Source organism: Cricetulus griseus, chromosome 10, assembly GCF_003668045.3.
Source record: "Cricetulus griseus strain 17A/GY chromosome 10, alternate assembly CriGri-PICRH-1.0, whole genome shotgun sequence".
Taxonomy (NCBI): Eukaryota; Metazoa; Chordata; class Mammalia; order Rodentia; family Cricetidae; genus Cricetulus; species Cricetulus griseus.
The window spans coordinates 17,201,839-17,215,278 of NC_048603.1; the positions used below are offsets into that span (position 1 = coordinate 17,201,839).

The window sequence follows — 13,440 nt, forward strand, 5'->3', positions numbered from 1 at the left end:
AACATTCAGAATAATAAACACCTCAGGTTAACAGAACTTTTTACACCTTTGGTAGAAGAACTACACCAAAGAACAAAAGGACCAAGATTGTTTTCCATAATTCTTATGCTGCTGTTTTTGTTGTTCTTTTTCTTTTGGGACAAAGTAGTGATTATGATGTTCAATTGAACATTGGGATTTTGGGCAAGAGACAAAGGAAATCCAGATTTAACAACAGCAAGTTTAAGTACATCCTGGTAGTCTTGAACTTAAATTGAAAGATGCATTGCTAATAGAATTTCTCTTTTGAGAAAAAAATATAATTCCTTGTCTGGCTACTAGAAAGACTTAGACACAACAGCCATTCTTGGTAGCAACAAACACATGTGAAGCTCAGTCCGGGGTTCTAAATACCATGGGCCTTGTAAAAGTAGTGGTGCTCATTGAAGAAATGGCTGATTCCAGATCTGGGCAAGAAATGTGCAAGATGACCTGGGATATTTGTAAAGTTACAAAGTGGGGATGTTCCTAGTAATTGTGAGGCTCCTGCTAGAAGCACTCAAGAGGCAGGCGAAAAGGCTTCTACTGTTCAAATATGGGGCAGTTCAGGCATCAGTAAAAATAATTTCTCAACAGAATGAAACTCATCAGTAAATTATGACACAAAATGAGTAGATTCGTCATCTTTGGAACACGCTGGGGAATAAACTGATGGGTTTTAAAATGTGTAAATAAAAGAAAGAAAGAATGACAAATCCTTCCCTTCTTATAAACAGTATCTCAGGGTTCACCAAAGGAAAAGGCTATTTTTTTTATAGAAGTGTGTCAAATAATTAATGAGGAATGATAGAGCTAAAATACATTAGTTAGATATGCTCCAATAAAATGAATATGGGATATAAATATATATGAAAGTGTATACAAGGATCTATCATCCATCATTTATCATCTATCCATCCAACTGTCTATCTATCTATCTATCTATCTATCTATCTATCTATCTATCTATCTATCTATGCATCCAACTGTCTATATAGCATCTATCATCTATCTATCCAACTATCATCTATCCATCCAACTATCTATCATCTATCCATCTATTGTCTGTCTGTCTATCTATCTATCTATCATCTATCGATCCATCTATTTTCTATCACCTATCTATCTATCTATCTATCTATCTATCTATCTATCTACTATCTGAGAGTACCACATCTCTACATATAGATACTGGGGAGAGGGAGGGAGAGGGTATCAGATGTTTCTCCTAAGTTGAGTAAGTAGATGCATCTCAGTCATCTATCTCACCATCCAGAATTAGACTCAAGTCAGAACAAGCCTCTTAATGCAATGACCATTTTGCAAGAAATGGGGATAAAGGAGCACAGTCAATAATGTCATGGCATTGGAGTCAGGACAAATCTCTGGGCTTCTGAAATGAAGAAGTGCAGGAAAAAAAAACAGATAAAGGTAAAATCTAAGGACTGTAAGAGATTTCACAAACGTATCACCCAGTTGTATTGTTTGGATCTTTTGAAATCTTGTTTCAAACCATAATATATTTTTTTAACTCTTTTAAGTTCAATTGAAGTGAATTTAATTAGAAAACTCTGGAAACTAGCTATATAACTGAATATGATAGCAAGAAATTGCTCTAAAACATTTTAGGTAGAAAATGGCATAGTGCTATTGTTGTGTATATGAGTCTTTATTTTTGAGAGCTATAAATTATTTATAAATGGAGTGATGCTATGTCGGAGATTTGCTTAAAATCAGCTGGTGTAGAAGTCTAGTTATATATAGCATGAACTAAGAATACCTATAAGTGAAAGTGTCTGTAAGCCGAGTTATAGGTGCATGGGGGTATACTGTGCTGTTTTTCTATTTCCAGATTTGTGTGACATTTTCTGTGGTAACATATTGACAGTGGTGTGGATTGAACCCAATGTCGTGCACCATTAGACAGATGCTCTACCACTTAGCTATATCTCCAGTCCTGTAATAACATTTTTCTTATGAAGAATAGCATTATTTACAATCTTAGGATATAATAAGAAACAGATCAAACTGAATTTACATTCCTTACTCCCTTAATATAAGGCTAGAATCCGATTCCATTGGCTTTCAGATCATTTCGTATTTTTTTTCCTCATAAACTTAAATTTAGCTTTACTCAGTGTTCCACGATGAAGCCATTTTTCTTATCTTCATGACTATGTAAACCAAATCATTTGGTTCTCAGTTGTGAGCCCCTGGAGAGAAAAGGCCATTTCTTACTTTTGTATTCAACCACAATTCATATATAATACAATACCTATTGAACTCAGTGATCATTTAGAGCCCCAAGCTTATGAGGGATTAACTTAATGAGTTTTCAACTTTACCATGGTGAGAAAGTGATATGCATTTGGAAGAAACTGTACTTTAAGTTTGATCTTTTCCTCACCAATATTCCACTCTATATCATCTCAAGATGCTGAATCCAAGCATCAGGAAGCCACAGTTCCTCTTGACCACTTGGTCACAGGAGAAGTGGCCCATGCATTAGCACTGTAAGTTATGTTGCTATGTTACTAGGACATGGTGTTTGGCAGCTAGGTTACTGAATTGTGTGACTTCAATATTGTCACTTTTTAGTGAGTTTATTGGTACCTAACTCCACTGTTAAGTATGATCTACAAGAAATTGAGAGTCAAATGTATAGAAAGGAGATCCCAGAAGAGCTGATGGGATCTGTATATATGTTTCTTTTATTGGTTGATGAATAAAACACTGTCTGGTCAATAGAGGCAGGAAGACAGGCGGGACTAGGAGATGAGAATTCTGGGAAATGTAGGCAGAGAGGCGTGGGAAAGAGACACTATGTAGAGATCAGGAGGATAGGATAGGATGCACCAGGTGTTCTCTGGTAAGATAAGACCATGTAGAAATACAAAGGTTTATACAAATGGGTTAATATTTAATACAGAGCTAGCCAATAAGAAGCCCTAGCCATCGGCCAACAGTTTTATAATTAATATAGCATCTTCCTCAAGCTTTCATTTCATTTTGTGGGTCTCACACTGTGACTTCTATCGACCGTGACCTGTGTACCCCTAGCATGAGCTCCCTGGACTCATAACACATTTCACCAAGTAGTCTCTTGCTGGAGACTTCTGACCTCTTGGCATCATCTTTATGAGTTTTGTACCTGACACATGGCCCCTGTTCATCTGCCTGGACACACTCAACTGCTCTCACTGTCCAGAGAAGCTTTTCTGTGACTGCTATCTGCAGGGACACCTGCATGGCTTCTACTGTTTCCTCACCAGCAATGTCCTCTACTTCTGTCTATTCTAATGCTACATAGCTTTCATCAAGGTCCAGCTCCCCTCTTGCAGCATTTTCCCGTGTTCTATCCTAGGACTCTGGAAGGTGGTTCACATGTGTCGCTTATTGGCACATTGCACAAACCATCACTTAACTTTTCTTGTGTTCTGTTCATTTTCAGATCAATACGTCTCATCATTAAACTTTTATGTTCCAGGTAATATTGGGCACTGTGGGTATATAAAAAACAAAGTACTCTCTTGACCCCCAGTCTAGTTAAGGAGACAAAATACAAAACACATTCACTTCAAAGTGAAAGTTTACATTTTAGTTTTAAGTAACCATTCCAGACAACACTGGAAGATGCTTCACAAGTCAGTAAGTGACAAACTGAACCACCCCTGCAGTGTAGAAAGTCCCTCTTCACCTAATCTGTAATCAGCCTGGGAGGCTTGGGGACCATGGGCCTTGGGACCAGGAGGCTCCTGCTGGAGTAGAAACAAATCTGCTGCAAAGGAGAAGTGTGCAAGAAGCTCATTTATTCTGAGCTCAATGAGCAACTTGAGGATTGAAGAGGGCGCCAAACAAATCTATTTAGAAGACAGCTGTCAAGGAATGATAATGCAAGAGTTCTGACTCATCCCAGATAAGGGGGTGAAAGGCAGCCACCAACAAAAATAGACAGTTAGACCAATGGAATAGAGTTGAAAACCCTGATATTAACCCACACACCTACGAACACCTGATTTTTGACAAACAATCCAAATTCATACGCTGGAACAAAGAGAACATCTTCAACAAATGGTGCTGGCATAACTGGATGCAGACATGTAGAAGACTACAGATAGACCCAAGCCTATCACCATGCACAAAACTTAAGTCAAAATGGATCAAAGACCTCAACATAAACCTAGCCACAGTGAACCTATTAGAAGACAAAGTGGGAAATAACCTTGAATTAATTGGTACAGGAGACCACTTCCTGAACACCAGTAGCACAGACACTGAGATAAAAAATTGATAAATGGGACCTCCTGAAACTGAGAAGCTTCTGTAAGGCAAAGGACACAGTCAGCAATACAAAACGGCAGCCCATAGACTGGGAAAAGATCCTCACCAACCCCACATCTGACAGAGGGCTGATCTCTAAAATATACAAAGAACTCAAGAAGCTAGTCTCCAAAACACCAAACAATCCAATTAAAAAGTGGGGTACAGACAATTCTCAATAGAGGAATCTAAAATGGCTGAAAGACACATAAGAAAGTGTTCAACATCCTTAGCCATCAGGGAAATGCAAATCAAAACAACTCTGAGATACCATCTTACTCCTGTCAGAATGGCCAAAATCCAAAACACCAATGACAGTTTAAGCTGGAGAGGATGTGGAGAAAGGGGAACACTCCTCCACTGCTGGTGGGAGTGTCAACTTGTACAGCCACTGTGGAAATCAGTATGGCGACTCCTCAAGAAAATGGGAATCAGACTACCACAAGATCCAGCAATTCCACTCCTAGGCATATACCCAAAAGAAGCACATTCATATAACAAGGACATCTGTTCAACTATGTTCATAGCAGCACTATTTGTAATAGCCATAAACTGGAAGCAGCCTAGATGCCCCTCAACCGAAGAATGGATAGAAAAAATGTGGTACATTTACACAATGGAGTACTACTCAGCAGAAAAAAAAACAATGGAATCTTGAAATTTGCAGGAAAATGGATGGAACTAGAAGAAACCATTCTGAGCGAGGTAACCCAATCACAAAAAGACAAATATGATATTACTCACTCATATGTGGTTTTAGACATAGAGTAAAGGATTATCAGCCTACAATCCACACTGCCAAAGAAGCTAGGCAACAAGGAGGACCTTAAAAGAGACATACATGGTCCCCTGGAGAAGGGGAAAGGGTGAAGAATCCCTGAGCAAATTGAGAGCACAGGAAAAGGGGGAGGGAGCTACGAGAATGAGAAGGGAAGAAGAGGAAGGATGCAGAGGTCATGAGGGAGCAGAAAGGTTGAGTCAGGGGAAGAATAGAAGAAAGGGTATGGGATAGGTAGGGTTTTAGTTGGGGGGGGTAGGGGAGGACGGGAGGGAGAAGGGAACTGAGATTGTCATGTAAAACAATCTTGTTTCTAATTCAAATAAAAACTGATTTTAAAAAAGGCAGCCACCAACTAAACTTATGTTTATAAACCTACTGCTGTCCAATATCTTTGTTTTCTAGTATTTTTTATTTAGTTCTTTGTAATAGTCTATCCCTCCCCAGTGCCACTCCCTTAGTTCAGTCTTCAAGGGAACAGATCTGGCTGTCTATCTTCAGTGCGGACAGCACCTGGCTTATGCTAACTGCTTAAGGTACACTGACTGAATAAAATTTCCACAGCTCTTACAACACAAGGGACTGAGGATGCCTGCCCCAGATCAGAGAGCTCCCTTCTAATGTTCTCAGAGAGGAGAAAACCCCTTAACTTGGAACACTGACCTCAGGGAGAATTCCCATGTACCTGTAGTGCTGACCACATCCATTTGGGCATGGTCACAGGTACACAGAAGGGATGGGTTAAGAGAACTGGGAAGGAGGCTCTCGCCTCTTTGAATACCAATGAACAGAGCGCTTTTAACCACAGGAGGAAATCTCCTATTTAGGGACAGTTAGACACAGAACTGCTGGGGTGCCATATGCCACCTGGTGACGAGAAAACATGTACCTTTGATCCAGAGGATGAACCTTGTACTACACTTCATGTGAGCATAGTGACTTGTGTCCTTTCTGACTGTTTCCCTTAGAACAGTTTAGAAGAAAAGCATTTGGAAATGTCATAATAGAAAAGTTTTTAGTTTAGTTCTGTTGAGGTCGTGTGAGACAGCAGACAGTAATAAGCAAGACTAAAAATTTGCAAAATTATGAATAATACGGATATTTTGTATATCAATGGAGTCTGGGCAAAGATGAGAGAAACTAATATATGAATTGTTTAAAACAAAATGCAATATGTAATGAAAGAGGCCCATGCAATGGAGCCATGCTGTCTGTCACCGAGGTGGTGGTACATTGTAGTAAACTCCTCTCACAGTATTTTATTTGGCGATGGACAGATATTATTCCCACAGAATTTGACCTTACTTACTGACCAAATTTATTCAGTAGTAGACTCACGAGCATGCTATCAAGGGGCCGATACTTCCCCTCAGGCATGGGAATTCCGAGGCATTCCCAGAAGCTCACAGTTACAAAAAGCAGAGTGAGCACTGTAAGTAAGACGTGAGCTTGGTTTGGTAAAAATGCTCCAGTGACAGTGGCCCAAGCTGCAGGAGATGAGAGAGCCTGAAAGGGGGAGGGGGAGCCGTGTGAAGGTCTGAACCGTGGAATTAGCTGTTGATACAATAATAGGGGAGGTCCAGGTACCCAGAAATTTGGGTACAGGAGGAGGTGTGTCCAGGAATTCTAGTTTGACTGGACAGCTAGGAGATACACAGGAAAGCATGGAGGGGCCACACAAGACAGGGGAGGAACAAGAAGGGCTTTGCATTCCGGGCTAAGCAGACACTTCAGTTATGTGTAACAGAGGGAGACTGGAGAAACACTGAAGGATTTCACCTAAGGAGGGGTTGACCAGATATCCCAGCTACTTTTAACTGTTTACTCAGTGGAAATCCTCACCTTCCTTAAAAATTCCCTCTTTATCAGGAAGTGGCGCTTTTCAAAGAAGGATCCCACGGATGGCAGGAAGTAATATTTGATCACTGTTCACCCATCTTGGTAGCTCTACTTCATCAGTTGGACAACAACTTAGCCAGACAGGGGTCACATTTTTTATTCTCAGAAGGAAGACTGTTTTATTAATTCTTGAAAGAGTTCCTCACTCTGGCAAAGGGATATGAATTATAGAGATTCTGTCTTCCATGACCGTACAATGTGGAAAATCTGCCACTTTGAATGACCACGGCGCGCAGAGGAGGGTGGGGTGGACCCTGTAAAGGACTAAGATGCTTGGTGTGGCTGGAAAACTAAATTGAGAGCACGCATGTGCACACACACACACACACACACACACACACACACACAGAGAGAGAGAGAGAGAGAGAGAGAGAGAGAGAGAGAGAGAGAGAGAGAGAGAGAGAAGAGAGAAGAGAGGTGGGGAGAGAGAGAATGCTTTAAAGATAGCTTCCTGATAGCAAGGGACAGGTGTCAACCCTTTGCTTCCATCTCACAATACTGTAAAGGAGCAAAGAATACAGGAAAGAAAGCACTCACAGTCATGCAAAATGAAACACCGACTCAACAGAAAACCTGCTGACCTGGAGGAGAGCAAGGAAGGTGAGGAGAAATAAGCAGTTTATTTACAATAACAGACTCCTTTCTCTCCATGGCAAATTATTCCAGGCAATAATGAGCTGAAGCCCTTTGTATAAACAAAGGCTGGATAAGACAAACACTTTAGACACTGCCCAACACTGGGAAGACCATCTCAGCATTCCAGACTCCTCTGAATTGCTGCATGGTGTGGGGAAAAGGCTAGTAGCCCTGACATCAAAATGGTCTGGTCTCAGGGTGACTTTGGCTTGTGCAAGTCATGTAAGCTCTCTGAGTCTATTTACCCATCTTTAAAATAAGGATAATGGTACCAGCTCCCAAAGGATGGTCTCTGATGCTTTAATCTGATTATGTTAAAAGAAGCTTGATTGGGAGCTGTGGTGGTATATTATTTATGATTTATTAAAGCTTGCCTGAGGATTCAGAAAAGCAAAGTCAGCCTCAAGCTATAGAGATCAGGCAGTGGTGATGCACACCTTTAATCCCAGCAGCCAGAAGCCAGGAGGTGGTGACACACACCTTTAATCCTAGGGCTCAGGATTAAGAGGTAGACGGATCTCTGAGGGTCCAAGGCCACCCGGATCTACACAAGAGTGAATCAGTCTAAAAGAGAATTATAGCTCATACTTTAATCCCAACATTAGGGAAGTATGTAAGACAGAAGCAAGGTCTCAATATCAGGCATTCATTCTCCAGCCACGCTGAGGAGAGGTTACAATCTGAGGCTTGGTGAGATCTCGTGGAGTCAGGATCAGCCCATTCAACCTGATGTAGAGGTAAGAAGCTGCTTTGCTTTTTTGACATTCAGCTTGAAGTTTGAACCCCAATATCAGTCTCTAGGTCATCTATTTATTCGTGTTACAGGAGGCCTCATGAATGGTGGAAGCTCGATAAAAGTATAGCTTGCTGATTCTGCAACCAAAACAGGCTCAAATTTCTCATTCCATTCTGCTATATGAAAAATCAAACCTGACTTGGCAGAGGCAAAGAGGGATGGTACCTCATCACCTTATATGACAGTAGCCAATCTGCCTGTTCATTCCATGCAGACCAAGTCCTACGGAACACAGACGTGTGAAGGAATAAGGTGAGGGGCTCTTGTGATCACACGCAGCAAAACAGGGTGGCCGAGGGGTCGGTACAAGGTTTGTTTTTCTTTCTCTCTCTCCATTCAGCTGTAGATTTTAGCTCCTCCTGCCCCTAGTTTAGTCTCTAGCCTAATTTACTCTGACCCACCAGCCTTTTCCTCACAGCAGCTGACTTGGTGGCTCTCAAGTAAAGGCTCACTGAGAAAATGTAAAATTCGATCACATGATCCTGAACCACTCGAAGCAAAAGCTTTTGTCCCTATATTTTGTATCCACAGATCACAGGTGTAATGTTTTGGATATGTCAAGGAATTGTGCGCCATTCTAAATGGAAATACAGATTTCAGAGAACTTCAAGTTTTTGTTAAAATATGCACAGGACAAATGGACAGAATTTGAATCTCCTGTTACAGCAAAGGAATCACTTTCTCATTCTTAGTTATGGATATTTGTATAAATTTCCAAACCTAAAGTATGCCTTTAAAACCCACACTATCTCAAGAACGGGCTTTCTTTAACATGTAATCTTGTTGCTGCTGGTGAAATCCGTTTTGTAAACAGAAAACACAGTGGCAGAGGTGGACCTGGAGAGCCTGCTTTTGTACATAACACACGTGGGAGTTCTGGAAACAGTAATGCTACATAGCTCAAAGGCTAGGCTTCCCATTTATATAACACAAATGCAGAACAATTTGCAGATGGATCTCTAGATAGTCCTTTTGATTACGGCTGTAATGGTGTTGGAGGCACAATGTAGGCTCATAAACAATACCAATAACTCTTTGCATGACTGGTCTTGGGCAAATTTGTGAAGCAGCACAAATTTATGTCCTTGAAATCTGTTCCCCTCTCTGTTCCTATAATTCCTAGGTGTATTTGCATTTCATGATTCCATTCCTGTTCTTGGCTTAGGACTTCTGTTCAGGGAAAGTCAGTTTACATCCAATCTCTGGTGTATGTGTACACACCTGTGTGTGTGTGTGTGTGGTCACGCATGTGCCACAGTGCTCCTGTCAATGTCAGAGGACAACTTAGGAGAGTTAGTTCTCTCCTTCCACCACCTGGGTCCTGGCATTCAAACTCATCCTGATGGCAGGTGACTTTTCCCACTGGGCCATCTGGTCAACCCTATCTATCTCCAAACTTTTACCAGAAGCATCAAGGACAAACACATTTATAAGGAACCAAATCATCCTCAAAGAATGAATCTCTCCCTGTGGAAGCTCATATACAACAGTGTGTGGGTAAAGCAATATCAGAGTGAGTGAAGTTTCCCTAGTAGGGGCTGGGATAGAGGGGAGTTGGCAGCAGCGACTGATTTCTGCTTAATTTCTCGAAGTTTGGTTGTGAAAAACCAGCAAGCATGTCCTCTAAAACAAATCAAGACTTGAAGGCTTAATTCTAGAACCATTCCCTGCAGATCTTGGAGAGTGGAGAGCAGAGGGGAAGCAATGCACTGCCACCCCAATTGTGAAAATAATCAGAGTCTACCTTAGAGCATCCATACCTGGCCTGCCAATAACCACTGTGACCATAGAACAGGAATATCATCTTCACTTTTGGTCTTACCAGGCACTCCGGCTTGGATCCAGAAGTCAATATCTGTTCCTTCTCCATCACTGAAGAGGTTGGTGACATTGAGGGGCTGCAGCAGACTCATGACCTCCTTCATGATAGCTCTGGCCTTGTCACTGCCGGTGAACTGCAGCCCAGTGGGTAAGATGATCCCTGAGTCAGACTCCATCACCAGGCTGTAGTTGGAAATATTTGCCTAAATAAAATTTAAAAAGAGATAAATGTTTGATTCCTATCTACTGCTTCTGTGTTATCAAATAATTCACCTCCTCAAAGATTGCTGTCAAAATAATATTGCTCTGCCCTGATCAATACCTACTCTGTATATTTCCTGATGGTTCTAAGATGTGCAATTTCCCATCCTGGGGTTTGCCAAATCTAAGAGTTAACTGGAAAGTTATAAAAAAATGTAATGGAGGGGAATATAATAAAATTGCACAATTATTTTTATAGCAGTAATAGTTTTTGAACTACTTTTCTTAAGGCACTATTGTACTAGAATGTGCTCTGTACTCTGTAGCAGGAGTAATCATCACTCTTACCCAACTATGTACCTTGTGAGATAAATAATAGTTGCTCTAGCAAGACATGCCCACTGGTGCCATAGTGGTACCCTGTCATGAGAATAACCAGCTGCTTTCTGATTGGATTTAAGTCCTGATCCAGAGGATGAAACCCATGCTTAGTGACATCATCAGGCCAAGAACCTATGGCTGGACAAGTCAAAGCTCCTGGGGAAGAAACTAGCACTATTCTGTTGCTAAGTTGACACAGTATTAGACTGACTTCTAATGGCCTATTGTTATACCCATACACTAATGCATATTTCACTCCTCACCAAAAAGGTTCTATTTGTGCTAGATGGTGATTAACACAGAGAACAACTACAGGCCAGGAGCAGAAGATAAAAGATTTCAAAATTCTCAGTCCTAAATCAAATACACCACACCTCCTCCTCCCAAAACTTAGGGGAAATTGGCAAAGAAGGGGGAGAGAAACTATGAGAGCCAGGGGTGGTGGGTGACCACAAGGAGCAGTGCCTTCTGGACATAGTAGGGTAGCAGTGCACAGGAACTCATAGTAGTTATGACAGCATGTGCAAGACTCATGCAAGTCCCATTCAGACCAAATCTCAGCATAGATAAGGCAGTTAGGCACGAAATTCTACCCCTAGCTTTGGAGTGATTGGCAACTGTTAGCTGCTGGAAGAGGGACTGTAGACAGAGGTTCCTGTCCCACCTGGTCCCACAGCCATTTAGTCCCAAGAAGACACAGAGGCTTATATTAATTATAAACTGTTTGGCCAATGGCTCAGGCTTCTTATTGACTACCTCTCTCTTAGTTATTAACCCATTTCTATTAATCTATGTATTTCCATGTGGTCTTGGCTTACCGGAATGGGCCTGGGCTTCCTATCTTCCTGGTAGCTACATGGCGTCCCTCTGGCAGATCCTTTCTGTGTCCTCCCCCCAGAATTATCCTCTGGTCACCCCACCTATACTCCTGCCTGGCTACTAGGTAATCAGTGTTTTATCTATTAACCAGTAAGAGAAATATATATATAAAGAAGAACATCCCCCATCAAGGGAGAGTATAGCCCATGCTCCAGTGGAAGACTACACATTCATGGATATAGGGGAAGATGAAGAAAGACAGAGGACACAGAGTTAGGGGTGATGGATCGAGAAGAGTTGAGGGAGAGGTGAATATGATTGCAGCAAAATATGACTGCACAAAATTCTAAAATAATACAACTTTTAAAAAGAATGAGGTTAACAAGGCAGGATCCATCTCTTAGCTGCGTCTTCATTTAATTTTCAGTGAAAACTCCAAAGTACTTATAATAAATGCAGCTATCTTTGTTCTCAGCCATAGACACTGCCCTATGGTAACCATCATTTGAATTAATAATATGCAACATATTTACATTTATATCCTATATTAAGGGCTCATCTAACTGAATATTGCTGCAATGTTATCAGGCAGACATGTAATTTGGCAGTCTTAATTTTTCTTCTCTGTTCTACCTCTACCCCAAACACTGCAGGAAGGAGAAAAGTAAAATAATAATATATCTTATAAATGAAAATAGAATTGGGCAATCTTGTATGTGAAGGTTTCCAAGTTGCAGGCAGATCAGGTATTTTCAACAAGGCAGGCAGGTGAAGCTCTCTTAGCTACTAAGGGCTTAGGTGAAAAGCGGAACTAGTTGGCAGTTTAGTGGCCATACCTGGCACTAAAGAGAAGCCTGGTGCAGTAGACATGCCCTTGGGATCATGATATTTCTCCTTATATAGCAACTGGCACTCCTGACCACCGAGGAGAATGACTAGTCACTCCTTTTCTCCTCATGCCAACACACCTTGAGCCTTGTCTTCTTTGTCTGCCGTGTGTGACCTAAGTTTGAATATGAACTTGTAGCCTCTTTTAAACAAAAGTACAAGTGGTTGCATGAATCTATCTTACCAGGGCTTTTTTTTTTTTTTTGGTTTTTTTGAGACAGGGTTTCTCTGTGTAGCTTTGGAGCCTATCCTGGCACTCGCTCTGGAGACCAGGCTGGCCTTGAACTCACAGAGATCTGCCTGCCTCTGCCTCCCGAGTGCTGGGATTAAAGGCGTGCGCCACCAACGCCCAGCTTACCAGGGCTTTTTAACACATAAGGGATGTGCTTTCTCATAAGCGCTTTCTCAGTTTCTTGGATTACGAAAGAATAGAACTCCCAGAGACGGGACTTTGCAATATCACTGTGCAATGACAGGATATTGATGGGCACTCAAATCATCTTTAAAAAAGGAGCTTCTGGAGATGTCAAAGGCTGTGAGCAGCAGAGATGAGGAGCCTAGGCTTTGGAATTACCCAGTCTGAGTTGGATCCCCATGCTTACCCATCTTTTTCCACGTGCCTTTCACCATGTGCCTTTCACACTAATGTATACTCCCCGTTTATTGTCTCATGAAAAGCAGATGGTAAATCATAGCCCATGGGAGATTGGAGAAGCTGCAGTTTGGGGCTCAGGTATATGGGACATTTATAAAGGGTAGCATCACTGGCTTTACTGGTTTTTGTCTTTTTAGCACTGAGAAGCTAAGATTGTCAAGGAAACTGTCCTGTTCGCTGGCTGTGACAACAGGAAGTGGGTCTGCAGCACTTCCTCCCAGCCAGGTT

General features: G+C 41.5%; 1 protein-coding gene across 3 annotated transcripts in view; it reads right to left on the reverse strand.

Moving 5' to 3' along the window:
• The window catches only part of Cpq (carboxypeptidase Q), a 369,164-nt gene that overhangs the window by 61,168 nt on the left and 294,556 nt on the right, over positions 1–13,440 (reverse strand). For all 3 annotated transcript variants that reach the window (XM_035449658.1, XM_027431533.2, XM_027431536.2), the window contains exon 7: positions 10,270–10,471. In XM_035449658.1, the coding sequence (XP_035305549.1) occupies positions 10,270–10,471 (202 nt within the window). The remainder of the gene's footprint in view (positions 1–10,269; positions 10,472–13,440) is intronic.